The sequence below is a fragment of the Amyelois transitella genome, chromosome 6, assembly GCF_032362555.1.
Source record: "Amyelois transitella isolate CPQ chromosome 6, ilAmyTran1.1, whole genome shotgun sequence".
In the NCBI taxonomy this organism is placed as follows: domain Eukaryota; kingdom Metazoa; phylum Arthropoda; class Insecta; order Lepidoptera; family Pyralidae; genus Amyelois; species Amyelois transitella.
In genome coordinates, this window is record NC_083509.1 from 5,340,479 (window position 1) to 5,358,122 (window position 17,644).

The 17,644-nt window shown below is 34.6% G+C and overlaps 1 protein-coding gene across 1 annotated transcript in view; it reads left to right on the plus strand.

Annotated features, from left to right (window-relative positions):
- Window positions 1-608: 608 nt before the first annotated feature.
- Window positions 609-17,644, plus strand: part of LOC106131249 (uncharacterized) — a 29,446-nt gene continuing 12,410 nt past the window's right edge. Inside the window, exons 1-5 of the mRNA XM_013330270.2 lie at window positions 609-898; window positions 8,237-8,460; window positions 14,775-14,883; window positions 16,164-16,188; window positions 17,187-17,342. Coding sequence (XP_013185724.2) covers window positions 8,245-8,460; window positions 14,775-14,883; window positions 16,164-16,188; window positions 17,187-17,342 — 506 coding nt within the window. The 5' untranslated portion in view covers window positions 609-898; window positions 8,237-8,244. The remainder of the gene's footprint in view (window positions 899-8,236; window positions 8,461-14,774; window positions 14,884-16,163; window positions 16,189-17,186; window positions 17,343-17,644) is intronic.

The following is a 17,644-nucleotide window of genomic DNA, read 5'->3' on the forward strand; positions in this document are numbered from 1 at the left end:
TGAAAACGAATTCTAAAATACTCACAAATTCTATTGTATCTTAAGTAAGGAAAAATATGCTGCAAGAAAATATTACGTAAATAAAAAAATAAAATATTTTTTTATAATTTCCCTCACTTTGGTGTGAAGATAACATTCCAAAAGATGATAAATTAAGAGATAGTTTCTAGAATGTAAATGTTAATATCGTGAGTAGCATAGCAAGGTCGATTTAACTCCGATAGAGTGGTCATTGTCATCAAACATCCATCGAGGATGTACAGTTATTAAAAAAATGCACATACCTAGATATGATTTGATAATAAAGGAATTTTAGATTTGTATTTTATGCTAGAAAACAATTTGCGCTAATATAATCGCTGTAAAATATTATTATTTAATAAACATACATCAAACCTTAAAAGCAAGACATTGAGATAAAAATTTACAAATTTTCTTTAACATTGCTCTGGTATGATTATTTTTGTGTGAAAACTAGTTTTCCAGATTATATAAAAATAATGTTTTTTATGTTTGTACGAAAAAATGGTGGTATAGTTTCCTCTTAAATTGCTACGCAGAGGCTTTCGTACTCGATGACGTCGAAAAAACTTTCTTTGGATAAATTTACCATTCGTGTCGGATCTCCGCGTTGGGCGCACGCGTCCGCGGTCGGGCTCCACTCCAGCCGGTAACCGCCACTCCGAGCACTGACACCGCCGCAAACCAACCGTGAATTAGTTAAATCGTAAAATTGTTGGACTCCACAAACATTCTTGTGTAAATTCGTGACAGTGAGCCAGTGCAATTGCTAAGGAGAGACGTTGATTACCAGCTCAAACAATGTTCGGTTATTCCTGTTATACAAGGTGAAATAACAGCGCGGTCGGGACTTTCAGTTTTGCTGCCTATTTAAAGGGTATATTTATATTTTTACGCTACAGTTACTAGATATACTTAAATATTTATCTTAGATAATGTCAAGTGCCGATAAATTTGTTACCTTTATCTATATCCTATTCATCTTAACAATCTATTTCTCCTATATCAATTTTAGCCTCTTTCCGAATTAACGTCCAAGGTGAAAAATTTATATTAATTTCGCTTCCCGAAGCTTATTGTCATTATTTATTACTATTGCATTTATCATTGGCATTATTTATACGTACAAGTGTGTGTCCAACGTAACTTGGTCATCACTAAACATATGATGTAGTATTCACACACCCACTGTTATTTTCACTTACAAGTAGCGTTTTTTTTAATCTTATCTCCATTTTCATGAATATCTATATATATATAAGTAATAGATATTCATGAAAATGGATTTATTTCATAGGCCGTCGTAGTTCATTAAGCTCCTTGTGTCAAGATGAGTTAACGTCTGTAGGCATATCGACTAAGTTATATTATAACCATCCATACTTATTGGTATCTGGAAATTTTCAAAAGAAACGTTCTTACCATCGCATCGTTCTATATTACACTAAATAATAAAATAATAATAATAGTTATCCTGGCAAAAAAATACTGTGTTAATTAACCAAGTGGGTAATTACTATTCAACTACCGCTATCCGTCCCGTCCTATTTAGTTTCTAATCAATAACGTCTAATATGTACGTTTTCCGTCAGGATGCCGATAGTTAGATTAAATACTTGATCAGAAGACGAGAAACCAGTCTCGTATCCTGTCACAACCTCCGCCCGTGAGCAGGATATTAAACTGTGTATCAATTAAAATGTTCAGATTCGTCTTAAGATAAATTCTACTCATAAATGATATGAAACCCATTAATGTACCTGTAGGCTATTATTAACAATATACTACTTAATATATGGAAACGTAAAAAGTATAATCTAGGCCAGTGTTGTCATTTAAATAAACTAATAAAGTTTAGCTGGTTTATCAAAACATGTAATAATGTTTCTGGTATCGTTGGAGTCTTTTCAAGGAACTATAAAAAATATCAATTTAAATAAAATTTTTTTTACAAAATAATCGTACCTATCTAGAGTAGACAAAAGGACCTGAAGTTATAAAAAGTATAGATCGCACAAAGTAAATCTTCTTCACAGTTTTCCATAGCTGGCAATTTTTATGATTAAACTTTTAGCTATTAAAAGATCAATTGCAATGAATGGTAAACTACAGGCAAATCGCAGTTTTTCGATTGATATAAAAATACACAACTTATATGGGAGCGTGTGAACAGAAAGGTAGTCTCGGTCGCCAGCTCACTTTCCATCCATTCATGGAATCTTCAGCTTTTTCAAACGATTTCTTTCAACCTCCACTTACTTGTACGTTGCTTGTTTGATAATTACTAGCTTTCTTCTTTGTTTACATTATTGCCTTTGAGTTTTACCAGTGGTATCTAAGACTTGTGAAATTAGTAAATTATCTTTATCGGTTAGGATATTTTATTCTACGCCTATGAAATTAGAGATTAAGTACTTTTAATTAGAGATTTAACAAAAGTTTTTACGATCGAGCCCCCGGCTGCCAACTGCTTATCGTTTGAAAGCAGCTTATTTGTTTTTGATATATTGCTCCAGCTGAAGTGCTTATACTCCGTAGTGGCCAATTCTAAAGTAGAATATACATATCACTCCACCTCCACCTGCTAGAAACCACAAGGCCGTTTCGAACACAATATTTATTTTGTTAATTATTTGATTTAACTTTTAATATTTTATGTAATAACTACATACAGAGATAAATGTAATACATTGTTACATAAAATGACACCTTATTCCCTAGGAAATTCAGCTTGCAGCATACTTTGACAACACAGAAGTTTTGTAGTACATTCAGTAGGTATCTCACAGATAATATCACAGGTTGATTTATATAAAGACATTTAACAATCACTATTATTAATACTTGTATATATTTTTATGACTATTTAGATAACCGATTTACAATTTACATTACCGATTTTAAGTTAATTCCGCACTAATCTTAGTACCATTGAATAATGAAAGAATGCCTAGGTATCATCCTACTACTATTATAAAGGCGAAAGTTTGTATGGATGTATGGATGTTTGTTACTCTTTCACGCAAAAACTACTGAACCGATTACCATGAAATTTGGTATGTAGGTAGCTGAAGACCCAGAATAACACATAGGCTACTTTTTATCCCAGAGTTCCCGCGGGATTGATAGGGTTTCCATGCGGACGAAGTCGCGGGCGGCCTCTAGTTAAAATATATTTTTATTAAAAGATCCAATACGTTTTAGGTCTTTCAATATGCAAACGATAATGTGCAGAAGATTACCGCATATACTATCCTATCTATCTATCCTGAAAACAGGAACTAACTATGAATATGAGCTACAAATGAGAAGGAGTATGTGATTTTGTAACTTAAGTTTAAACGTTACTATATTTTAAACACCAGTTCTTTGAAACAACAACAGAGTTTTGATATAAAGATGTAGGCAATCTTTTTGATTCTCCACAACTGTATACAACAGTTTGTTATTTAAATATTTAGTTCCACTAGAATCTTTCATCTTTTGGTGACATTGGTCAGGATCGACGTGGCTTCCAGATTTTTTAAAGTCGTATTGTTCTTCCTTAATATTTCATTGTCGAAAAAAACTTCCAGTTCGCTTTTCTTGTATTCGATTTTATGTATAATCTCTTTATTTTATGCTAGAGGTCGCTGCCGGTTAATTGGCGAGTAGTCGTCGTGGCCGGTTTGTCCGGTGATCACATTTTATGGCATTCTTGCAAGTAAAATAGCTTTGCGCTACTCTTCCACGGATTTATCTAAATGGAATATCCTGCTCTTGATATTGATCTTATATATTTCCATTTTGTTTTAAATAAAACGCATTACCATTGTTATACCTATCTCGTGTACACTATTACATTAATTAATGGCATTTAAAGACATGCGTTGTTCAAGTGCAATCTGCATACCTATAAAATATAAAATTTCCCGCCGTTGAAAAGTATCCGTTTATAAATTCGTAGAGGAATTTGTGATTCCTGTGTAGAAATTCGATCCAACTGCATTGGGTTTCCCTGTCAGCCGGAAATTAGGAATCCCCTCAATAAACCCGCCGCACGCACCCTACCGAATATACTAAGTTTTTGTTTTGTTTCCTAGCAATATTATTGATTCAGTGCGATGCTGATAGGGATACCAAAGTTTTGTTTTCTACAAGTATAGTGATTAAACATGTTTTATAAAACAACTTTATTTTAGGCTCACGTGCACCATCAGACCCCATCTTGCTTATTAGCAAGGCGAAAGAGGTCAAATTACTAATTAAAAATAATAATTAGTATGTTTTTGTCATTTAGTGTACAACAGTACGAATATGGTCTTAGCTCTAAAGGAGGTAGACTAAACTTTTCTAAGTTAGCAATATGATTCAAAGTGCCTACCTAATACCTATACCTACTGCAAGAAAGGCGTAATTCGAAACCGGTAACGGTATATCTGTTACCAAATCTTTATCAACAGCTATCTCGCTGTTGAGTTTTGTTCGTCAAATGTTACGAGCATTTCCTTGAAACGAGAAACTAGTTTTCTATGGCGGTTATGGTATGGTAAACTTCGGGGTGTTACAGAAATGTTGAAATGAATACATACCTATATTTAGTTGTTTTAGTCCGCGATTTGGACGAGGCCATTGATCTCAGATATGCTGAGTAAAAAACGAGGAACAGTTGTGGAGCGAGGTGGCGCAGAGCGGTGTTCACGGTCGGGCGGCTCCGCCACCTGCGGCGTCCGCACAGCGCCATTTGCACTGTGGGTTATGAGGGCCGATATCACAAACAGAGTTCATTAACATATTACCACTGCGCTCAGTATAACGCTCTTTAGCAAGAATATGAGAGGGATAATAAAAAAAGTTGGTAGTCTTAGTATTCTCTGTTCATGAGATAACACCGAAAAGGTATACCTACCTAATTGCATCATTCTTCACAGGTACTGTTGTAACCTTCTGCATTACCTATTAAAAGTAATTTGCGAAAAGTTTTAAAATTTTTGACAAAATTTAATCAATAGTTAATCGGAACAGCTTTGATTGTACAAGAAAGTTAATGGAACGAGTGATAAAGTAGATGGTCAGCTGAAGCAATACCGCTAGCAGAGATTGGAAAACAAGTCGCAATAATCTCAGAGGCCAAGATGCACTATTCTACTAGCACGCCGTAATTAATTGAAGCATTTATACTGTCAGTAACTATCATTAACTTACATTTTATACTAAGTTGGTTTTACATGGTTGAGCAAAATGGTACTGTTAATTTTATTTTTATCCAAAAATTCATAGATTTTGCACAAAATTATACATAGGTCTAATCTAATCTGAGCTTTTGGTATTGAGTGACGATCATACAACTTTCCCAAGATACTTCCTTAGTAACTTTTGAACAATTTTTATATTATTAGTACTTAAGTATAAAACATTTTGTGGCAAATTTAGAGTACCTACACAAGAGAATTAAGCAAGAGTATTGAAACTTTCACTTCAATAATTCCACCATATTGTTGAATAACAGATTTGCCATTTGTTAATAGAAGATTTAGAGTGATAATGGAATTTACTTTCGAAAGGGTTGTATACCATATCCCAGAGGTATTCTACAAAAGATCTAACGACAAAAAAAATACGCTACTTCTGTAACTGGTTTACTGTTCTCTGTAATACAAGAGTTAAGCTAAGAAGCTCGAATTGAGTAAGACGTCAGTAAAAGTAAAAATAGAATATCTGTACATTTGGTGATGGTTTACTTCGTACATCGAAACACATATTAAACCGTTGGTCCGGACTTTTACAGTTTAATGGCAGTCGTTAAGCTTCCCAGTGTTGGCCACCAATGATTATGCAAAGAAAGATGGTGTACTATGAGTACAGCTGACATTTAACAGTAGATAAAATGGGTATTACATGTCATAAATACTTTTTCCTTTTGGCGAGATAATTTCCTGAAATTTCTATGAGAATGGTTTGAAGCGTAATCAGCCCCTGTAAAGTTATGGGTATAAGATAGTATCTACCTAATAAAATTTCTTATATTTATTATGAAGAATCATAAAACGGCCCATGTATTAGGTATCTATTGCAAAATACAGTGTTAATAAGACGTAGATATTAGAACCGATGCAAGTTGTACAGGGAGGCTGCGCAAGCGCATGGCGAGGTCGTTGCACCGCTGATGAGGCTGCACTGTAGCCTTCCCCCGTTCCCCGCACCCTCGCGACTCCTCATCCTTTGCACCTCACAATATCCAAGAAAAGGGCAACCTCAATGTAAGCCATTTTTGCAATAGTTCGCTGGCGGCTGGTCATTATTAACAATTGCATACCTTGCCTCTTTTGTAATTTGTCATTAGCTTAAAAAGATAATTAAACCATGCAGTTCGTAGTCTATGTTGGTTGGCATTATTGAAAATGTTATCGATGCTGTCAAATAAAGATATTACAATCGGAATAATAATTAAAGAATAACAGAATTTTTCTGTTGAGCTCTTGGCAGAATTCAAAGATTGTTGTGTTCTGAAAAATATACTTAGTACCGTAAAGAAGGTGAACAACTTGTGTACAACCCATTCAAGTTACCTAATATGCTATTAAAACATGACGGAAACAATCAAATCTGAAAAGCAGATAAGTGCAACTGGAAACAACGATTTTGATATTATTGCACATTGCACATATGGTAGAGTAGATTAAACTTAAATTATTAAAAAAGCAAAAGTTGCAATTAATAATCTTCTTGCATCTGTCATCTAGATAGATACAAAGAGCATTATAATAAAGAAAGTAAGGTACGATGATCAGAGAATTAATGGCCTTCTTCCTGAAAGGTTAGGCAAATACTACATCTTTACAATTATCACGATCCCTGATTAGAAATGTACCTGGGTGCCTGAGCGCTGCTCGGTGGCCTTCAGAAAATCCATAAAAAGCAATGAAAACAAAAAGCCATAAAAAATACACCAAAAGTTCTGAAAACCATATCAACTAGTAAAAATAAAAAAAAACATTAATAAAGAAATTAAAACAAAAAACTATCACTTGCCGAGAATCGAACACGGTCCACTGATCGCGCGCCGAACCTAGCGTCTGCCGAAATCTAGCAATCATCTTATATATTAAAACTATTTGTGCCTTTTACGACATCCATGGGAAAGAGATGGAGTGGTCCTATTCTTTTTTGATGATGATATCTCATCATCTAAATTGGTTATAGTGTTGTATCCAACTATGAATTCATTTGGAGTGCATAATAATATAAGTCACGTTCACGTTACATCTATAAGTAAAGGAGGCAAATATAAGATTTAGTCATATCAAATGTGGTTATCGTATTATGTGATACTTCAAATCATAACACTTTAAGCATTCTTGTCAGTAAATAACATTTTGTGACCTTTGTTTTGCCGACCCAGTCTTACAAGTAATGTCAAGGAAAAATATTTCTATTCGAAGTAAGCTTATGCTTTTTTGTACCATATTTTTCAATTATACAAATAATAAATAATTTATGAATTCAAAATTGCAGAAAATACATTTTTTCATGAAAATATCCGAACTTGTTTTTTTGTTTAGTTTTAAGATGACCATATAATTTTTGGCAAATTATTAACTCGGCACGGTAATTTTGAAAAATTGAAACTGGTTTATTATTATTACCTAAGGATTACCTTCCTCATCTATCAAGGAAAACCACTGAAGGCATTGAGCTGAAATTTTAACTACCACTGAATAGAGCTGAAGTTTCACATAGGTACAGAAATAGGTAGCGATAGGCATACACAACGATTCTTAGCATTTACCAAGCTTTTTAATGATTAATAAATGATTAAAAAAGGACACATCTCATGTCAAATATGTATATTGGAAATACAAAAGTTTAAACTAATCACTGACACTGCACCTTGTGTACAATGAAGCGTTTACAAACAACTCTATAATCGCATACCCGTACTAACGTTGCCTTCCACGGCTTCTTATTTTAAGGTTAATTCCGGACTTATCAGGTTCACCAGGTCAGGTTACTTACTCTTGCGATGCGTATATGTTGTATCAACACCTCACCCACTAATAGATCACTTAAGTGGTTATTTTTGAAATAACCACTTTAGCAATGACCAGTACGCTTTTTATAGGCTTCAAGTCCCAAGTCATCTTTTTTAAGTTCATAAAATCCGCGACATGGTTGTGGGTTAATGGCTAAGTCAAGATCCAGAGCATCTTGAAAAATATTTCTTTTTAAATTGCAGAGTAAGCCATGTACGCGACTTCAACAGTATCGACGACGTCGGGCTCCGGCCGGGCTCCGTGCGCTGCGGCCGTGGAGCGCCGCATGCGCGTCGTGAGGTTGCTGCGCCCTCGCCGCTCCGCACCAGCCTTCGGCTTCTCTTTACGCGGGGGCCGCGAATACCCAACCGGGTTCTTTATCTCGAAAGTCGAATTCAATTCGGAAGCTCATCTTCAGGGACTAAAGGTAACCTTTAGATACATACCTTTACTACATACTCATAACTGTGGGTTCACCAATAGTATTTTCTTAGAACTTTCAAACAAAGAACATAATGTTGGGAACTAATGAACATGCTTATATATCAATACCTACGTAATAGATTTAAGAGTAAATAAAAGTTATTGTTAGTAGGTAGTTAGCACTGTTATTCTAATAATTGTTCGAATTCTAAAAAAGTTCAAACGATAATTTTATTGGCAACAAATTAGACAAACACATTTTGATGAAATTTGTCAGAGATAGACTAAATCTGCGGGAGTAATAAAGATTTATTTCTAAAAATTCCAAAAAAATATTTTAGATCCAATATAATATTTTACAATGTAAGTAACATATGGAAGCAAAAAAATTGGCAAGTTAGCCTCTATGTATTACAATACAGTAGTAGGTGTTAGATGTAACACACTGTATTTTAAGTGGAAACATCATTATCCAATTATTTATTAGGTATAGGAATGCCAGCGATTAAAAGGCTGAAAAAATCAACAAAGGAAAGGCTTTGAAAGTATCTATTTCCTGCTTGTATTTATCGCTATTGGTTAATGAATGAATACAATGTTGATCGTGTGTGTTAGATCACCTCACTTCCTAATAAATATTTTCTATTTCACCTTTAGTCCGTTTTATAGATAGCTTACATCATGATCGCATAAGATTTTGTTAAAAAATCATAAGATTTTGTTAAAAAATTTATAGTTAAGCCGCAAGTCGTGGATATTAGTGAGGTACCCGATTATGTTTTACCTTTGAAACTACTGAAAATTGTTACATTGTGTTTGGCTTCTCGTTCTTTTTACACGCTCATTGAGCAATGTACATTATCTCATTGTTGTCAGTCTGTTTGTTTCGTGTTGCGATTCCGGCTATAAGAACGTTGGATCTTTGTTGTTGACGTTTTTAACGGCGATTGCATATTTTTCACACGAGTAGGTAGGTACTGCTTAGGTATTTCCTAATACTCATTTTGCCAATTTATTTCCATTTTACTTGATCTCTTTAGTTTCTCTTATATTGACGTAGGACTGAAGTTAGTGCATGTATAAAATCCTTTTAAATAGAACATGCTATCGTACCTAGGTATTTGTTGATATAAGTAACAGATTTCAATTCTATACGTATATAGATTTACTACGTCTTTATCTCTAACGTGGTAAACATTTTTGTAATGGGATGGAAGATCACTTTCATCTAATTAATGTATATTTAAATAATGACTAACTAAAAGTTGCTAGCCCATAAATAAATATGTGCTTCATGAACTAACATAAATTTTATTTATTAATTAATTGATAACAGTAGTTCCCTAGCTAAAAGCCTTCTGAGTTATAAGGATATTTAATTATAATATGTTCACAAAATTTTTAAGCAAAGCGTCTATTTTAGTCTAATATCAAAGCGAGGTTCTACTTAAAGAAACCAATCTAGTAGCATTTTAACATTAATAATACATTAACTCTTCCTGAACATAATAAATTAAAATCTGTCATGTAACACGTCATTTACCTGATTATGCTCAACTAAATCTAAAAATATTTCGAAACATGTGAAACATTTTGTATTCATTATGTAAGTAACTTCTTTCTACTAGTCCAGTTCATAGCTTTATGTCAAAATGATCTCCACATTGTCAAAACATCTAGGCCAAACTGTTACCATAATCGAGTTGTTTTGTTGCAAATGTGATCATTGCCAAACTATTTGTTGCCCGCAAAACATGTGTCTAACTACTAGGTAGTGATAGTGTATTTGCTTGCTTAGGTATCGCCTGGATTTTAAGCAGTTTGGTTGACTTTGCCGTTAGTATAAAATATGTTAGTGTACACCTTTAATGATTTCCGATCTCATTTTTATTCAGTTTGCAAAAACAACTCTACGAAGTTAATTTTGGGTAAAAATGGCGTCTAGCTTTTCATTAGATAATAAGGCAAACTCAGAAAATTTCCATCTAAGTAGTCACCAAAGTTTTTTTGGATTTTAATATTTATTTTAAAATGATTAATAAATAAACATTAATAAAACTACTTACCATACACTTACTAAACATACTTTAAACTATGTGCATCATAATGGCTTTAGCCAAATTATTCAAACTAAACTTTCTAGTCAGTAGTCTTTATTTTCCATCATCATACGCTTATGAGAAATGAAACTTTAAATATAATTAGTCATTAAATTTGGCATACAACGACAGGCGTCGCAAATTTGTTCTCAAAAATTTTGGTTTTCACACAATTACTTCCTTAACAAAGACGTTACGAAAAATTCACGGGTACATCCCGTAAGGTCGTTATTTAAGAATAACAATGAGATGTTTTGAGACAATTGAGACAACGTAGAGCATCCTGGGAAATACTCAGACTTTTAAATTTAAAACTATGTTTTAAGTCAATGACTTCAGATGCAAGTAGTTGGCGATTTACATTCAAGACTTTGAGTCAGCATATTTCGCTATTGAAGTGTGCCGGTCACGGAGAGTGGGCTTCATTGTTGATCGAAGTTTCGACAGGTGCCGGCCACGTCTGTTTGCGGTCAGCGATAACTCGTCATAGGTACTTTAGCTTGCTTAAATTTTTTTTACATGTATATTTATGTTATTAGTATAGCAAATAGAAACGGGAAGCGAAACTCGAAGATAACATAGTTCATAGAAAAGTTGCCGAAGCCTATATTTAAGAGCAGAATGTTAACCGCAGGAAGAGGTTGAAACACTTATAAAATGGTGTAATTAGGTGGATGACAATTATGTAGAAATACGCGGCGTTCTCACGAGACGCCGCGCGGTGTATGCGTCCGGTGCGTGATTCAGTGAATTAACTCCACATCGGTTGATTGGTAGCTTTCTACTGTACTTAGCTCGATTCCAACTGTATGTTAAGATTACGATGTATTATATAATATTTACTAAAATGATTTAATTCGGGCTATTGATGTCCAGCTGAAGCAGAGCTAAAATTCCAACCTTTTGATGACGACGATAGTGGTTGCTGTAACGTGTAACAGTTGAAATTCGATTGCTTTAAACTCGATGTTATCTTATTTCTTATCACAGAATAACGTTATGTAACGGTCTTTGTTAAAATGAATGAAGTTTTATGTAAGTTTGGATTATTTGCGTTCAAAATATATACTAACTTACAAAGGTATTCTTTTGTTTGTTTTAAAAGAATAATTAATCTTATTATTATAATAAAAAGTTTATAAAATAAAAAATTATTGTATTTTATTGGTAAATTAATAGCATACCTACTCATTGAAGTAGTACAGAAATATTTATGACTTTTCCAAAATTCAGATTATTCGAAGAAACTGAAAAACCCGCATTGTGCAATTTGAATTTGCACAATGCGGGTTTTTCAGAATTAAAATCGAAAATTTGAATTAAGAGTTGTGTATTTATATTCAAAACCTTGTTGGCCTGATTATTAAGGTCTTCTTAAAGATCTGTAAATGATTTAACTAAACGGTACTTGTAGATAATACCTATATGAATAAATGTCTGCAAAAGCTGAAAACTTGAAATTTACCATGTTGTGTGCAGGTTGTGAGTCATTGATTGTCACCAAACACCTATTTGAATGAAGAAAACACCAATGAACACTTATTTGCACAGTTGTTTGATGATCTCACATTAATATTTCATACTTTCTTTATTTTTTCTAAGAGAGAGGTATTTAATTTCCACGAATGAAAACAGGATACAGAAAATTGTAATGAACTGCATTTGTTTCGGGTGCCGTAGGACGGTTCCTATGGCATCCGAAAGCAAAAAGTAAAGGCACTAAAATACCTAGTTTTGCCAAGTTCTAAATGCATCTTTACTGCTACTGGCGCCACATACAATACGAGATTCACATAAATTTAAGGATTACTCTATTTTACTCCAGAAACCAAACTGATTTTGAAACCCACCGATTTTTATTTTTAAAACACACCCGGCTCACTGCTAAAGTGAAACATTAATCACATCGCTCGAAATGAAAGTGAATTTATTTCGGAGGGCTGGGTGCCTCGGAGTCTGGCATTCCCGCCTCGATAATAAGGTTGGAACGAAAGTCTGATCGAAAGTTGTCCGATATGTGGGGCACGGGGCTGTCCGGCTTCTTGGCCGCGACGTGAAGAAAGTGGCGGCTCGTCACTGCTCCGTCGCCGCTGCGCCTGCGCCGACACGGCAGCATACGTGCACGTGACGTCATGCTATAATTCATGCCATAACTCTTAAATTCACGTTACGCACGCTTTCTATTGTACGATAAACAATCCACGAATCGATTCAGTCATCTCATTTGAAAATGGTTTCATAAACGTGCTCATTGGAGTGAAACAGACCGGTCCATAGAAAGAAATTATGTTCTGTAGGTAGGTAGGTATCCGTAATCCCTTTGAATAAACTTCAAATTGCCGATAGCGACGTCTGACGAAAGTAGGCCAGGGTTTCTGTCCATGTTGATGTGGGTATCAACAGCCTATTGCTACCCAATAGTAAGTTGTAGATGTGTTTCGGGTGGTTGTTTTATATAACAGCAGCAGTAAACTTAGTTTTAAGTAATTTATTTGACGTTTGACGATTTGACAATTATCAAGAGATATGAAGTATCCTATAATAATTAATAAAAAAATTGAATTTTAATATGACTATGAAGTATTTTAGAAACGTGTTTAAAGATGAGTTCCAATCAAAAGATGATTAAGTGCTTCGATTGCACGGCACTGTAGTACTAGACGTGAGTTCATATTTAACACATCAGCTCACATTTGAATACAAGAAACAATCGAGTAATATCATCTAAAAGATAAAAGGTATGTTCTAATGAAAGATGTTCACAATGAATAATGCTCTCATATATAGATACCAAGATACCAACATGAGACCTTCTATTATCTATATCTATTGTAGTAGGTATTTCTGAATTGTTGCGTCAGCGACCAAGAAGTCAGTAGCTACTCCTACTAAGTGCCTCTGTGGCGCAACATTTACAGAACTAATAACTTTATAGACCATTGTTAAACAATTTTGAAACTGATGAAAAAAATTGGTCTCTCGAAACTCAAGAGCTAATCAAAACATATTTACTCAATGGTGAATGAACTCCGAATAGGATTTAATTACTTGCTCTTTTATTATTTACTGTATGTATAAAAAATGTGACTCCTGATAACCTTCAAATATTTATGAGACGGACGGATGTTTCGGAACTCTAATACATTAGGCAGACTCTTATTTGCCAAATGTCTACACTTCCTTATCATTATGTAGGTATGTTGGTTATGCAATATCACCATTTTCTAAACTACATAAATATTATGGAGAAAATTGAAATTTTTTTATGTAACTTTGTACCCGTACCAAGCCTAGGCGGGTCGCTTGTTTTATTAATAATATCTAACATTCTTGAGCGTCGGTGGTGGAACGGTTAAGTAGCCCGGCTAAAATGCACAAGTAATGGCAGACACAGGTTCAAATCCTACCTCGGCCATGTACCGATTTTATCTGAGTTATGTACATTAGTTTGAATGCTAACTGATTTAATAGGAGTAAGGTTCCCGTTTACAGGTTGCGGAGGTCAGATGGGATTATGGGAGTCGCTTCATGTAAAAACCTGAGTTACTGAAATAATGGTTGTGTAGGGGCACTCTGGGCTACTCTGCAGAAAGATGAGGATGAAACTACGACTAACTCCATGAGGCGGAAGATTCTGTTCATTTGATAGTTTTTGTGTAGGGAGAAAGAGTCCCAAAATTGATTTTTTAAGCCTAATTATGATGTTAATTTTCAATGATGCACTCAATATTGTTGTACCGTGTTTTTCAGAGGCTTCAATCCCATATTTATTTTCAATAATCATCCTTAGCTATCTATTCGACCGCGTCCTTGACTAGTAATATAACAAACCTGTGACCTAAAACAAAAATGTTATTTTGTTAATATTAATGCGACACAATGCATTTTTATATTTGCACTAGTTGTGCCCGCAACTTCGTCCGCGTGGAATAGTAATTTCGGGCATCATTAAAGAAGAAGCCCTCAAGGATGAATAATTTTCCCCGTTTTTTTCACATTTTCCATTATTTCTTCGCTCCTAAAAGTTGCAGCGTGATGTTATATAAAAAGCCCAAAGCCTTCCTCGACAAATGGTCTATTCAACACAAAAATAATTTTTGAATTCGAACCAGTTGTTCCCGAGATTAGCGCGTTCAAAAAAACAAACTCTTCAGCTTTATAAAATTAGTTTAGATGTGTACTTTCTACAGCGTTCAGTAGTGGTGTGACGTGTTTCCAGGTGGGCGATCAGCTGGTGAGCGTCAACGGGTATAGGGTGGACGACGCAGTGCACGCAGAGCTGGTACATTACCTCTCCTCGCAGTCTCGCCTGAAGATCAAAGTGAGACGTAAGTGCCTTATCGTACTATATTTATTACCCATTACCCATAGAATATAAATTGGTTTCTTAGAAACTGTGTTCGCAAAGATTAACTACATATTATAATCAGTACTGGTAGTGCACTTAGTGAAATAAATTTCATAGAGACAACATACTTATCCTGTTATTTATCAAGTAATATGAGACGGTAAAGTTTCAGTTTAAATTACCTTTATAACAAACATAAAAAAATTGTAAACACAAAAAATAAAACTATCCGTTGCCAGGGGTCGAACTCGGACACTTTATATGAAAACCTATCGCTTATACATCAATATTGATTATAATACGTACGAAATATTTTATGAGCAATGAGTGTTTATGTAATAAATTATACAAGTGAGAGTAACAAACAGGTCGTGTTGAGTAATAGTCAAAATGGTCCTAACACTTATTCTTACTCTTACGTAGGTGTCTCTTCCACAATAATGTGCCATGAATATCATTATGCTCATTAATAAAATTACGCCACGGTGTTACTTTGCTACTTTATTTGGATCTGATTACAATCTAAACTAATTATACTTTTTAACTTATCACAATTTCGGCATGAATTTTCCTGCCAGAACTTTACACAGTCTAATAGAATGAATCAATGTCAATGCGTAACAGCTTTTGGTAGTTTTATCAAAGGTTATGCTTAACATCTTTATTTACGTGCTATTAAGTAAAACAAAGGGATTGAGCAAATTATCACTTATCCAACTAAAAACGAAATCATAAAAAGTGTCTTTCTTATATGAAATGCACCCAAGATATAAATTTCCTCCGTCCATCATTTTCTGGAAGTGCTTATACAAAAGAGCCTTTATGAAATTTTACTAGCGACTGCCCCCTTCCAAGTAAAACATTTACGTACATGCATGGGTCAATTCTTTGATGTGATTATCGCTGTGTTAATGCGTTAAATCGAGAAAGCGCGTGGGCAATCGAGTTTAGAATCGGTCTCTAGCACCATCGTTGCGTAAAATGCGACAAACGAAATGGAAAGCCAATGTCAACGGTAAATACGAATGTCAAAATCTCAAAACGTTTTTAAAACAAAATTATTCAGTAGATATGAAAACTTGCTTATGATGATAATGAAACCCTATGTCATTATCATCAGAAGCAAAATCTGGTTTCGGGATTGATTTAAGTGAATTTTAGTTTGCCACAATATGAATTCAATATGAGTATTCATATTGTGGCCATTTTTATGTATGATGTTTCGTTTTTCATATTTGTTTTATTTTATTCTGCTTTCAGATGTTGGAATATTGCCAGTCAAAGAGTAAGTATATTTTTATAACTACTTTTAACAACATAACATGAAGAAATAAGGGTGATTTTTATACCGTCATAAGTTTTCAATGAAGCCGTAAAATAAAGCAGCAAAAATTTTTATATTATTTTTAATGAAATATATTTCTTGTTAAAATAAAAATATTTTTTTACATTTCCAACGAATATTGCTACGAGAGTTTTCTCACCGTAAAATATACCACGAGTTAGAAGGTAGTGCAATTGCAAGTAATGGTGCAATTTTGTGTACCAATTCCGTTTAAAAAAATAGGATCACAAAGGATTGAAACTAACATTTTGCGAGAGTCCTCTACGACATGCTACGAGGACACAAAGACATCAACGAATCTTGCTACGACATTTAGGTACCAATAATTCAGAATTTTAAACTGAACGTAGAAGATACCATGAGTAAGAGGGTAGTATTTTCGTGCAATTGCAATTAATAATGCCTATTCAAGAACCAGTCCATCTATAAAGTAGAACAAGTTGCCAAAGAAACAGTGAACCTAGCTTTTTTTGCGAGAGTCCTATATGAAATACTACGTGGATACAAAGACATCAACGAATCTTTTACGTGGATACAAAGTCATCAACGAATCTTGTTACGAAAATCGCTGCCACATACTTAACTGCTCGCAGTTACATAAATTAATCACATCTCTATTCCTAACGGGCTAGACAGAGTCAACAATCTTTAAAATACTCGAAGGGAGATCGAGATTTACATGCACACATAGTATCACGTTAGTAGCTGACCATAAAGCACGACTGTAGAAGTTAGTAGAGCGAACTGACAAATGATAGGTGAAATAAACTAACTGTGCAGCATGCCCCGAATAAAAATAACTAAGCAAAGACGAAGACGTGCGTGCATACACAAAATAAAACGACTCTTTCTCTCAGGGGTAGCAAAGAACATCTTTTCCTATGCTACGTTCACATTACTGTCATCTAAATATATAAAAACTTATCACTTCTTTGCAGTAAGCCTCACGAGAGTCTATCGTGGCAGTTCGTATCGGAGCGGGCATCCCTGGCGTCGGACGTGTCGTCATCTCCCACACTCTGTCATGACACAGAGCGGCTGACGGATCTCCGGCTATCTATACTGGTGCCACCGAGAGCTAAGCTTGGATGCGGGTAAGAGTTTATATAAATGAGTGTGGTTAGGTAAAAAAGACGGTCTATGTCACAATGAAATTTTAAGTGGGCAACTCTGGCATCAGACGTGTCATCATCTTCCACTCTGTGTCACGACACCGACCGGCTTACGGAATTCCGACTGTCTATACTGGTGTAACCGAGGGCAAAGCTTTCTTCAGTTAAGAGGAGTCAGTTTTTACAGCGATGCTCAAGGTACCACTTGTGGATTGCGTAGTACGGTTTCTCTTGACTAAGATTGCCTGTAATCCATACCAAATTCTTTTCTCACTCCTTCTCTG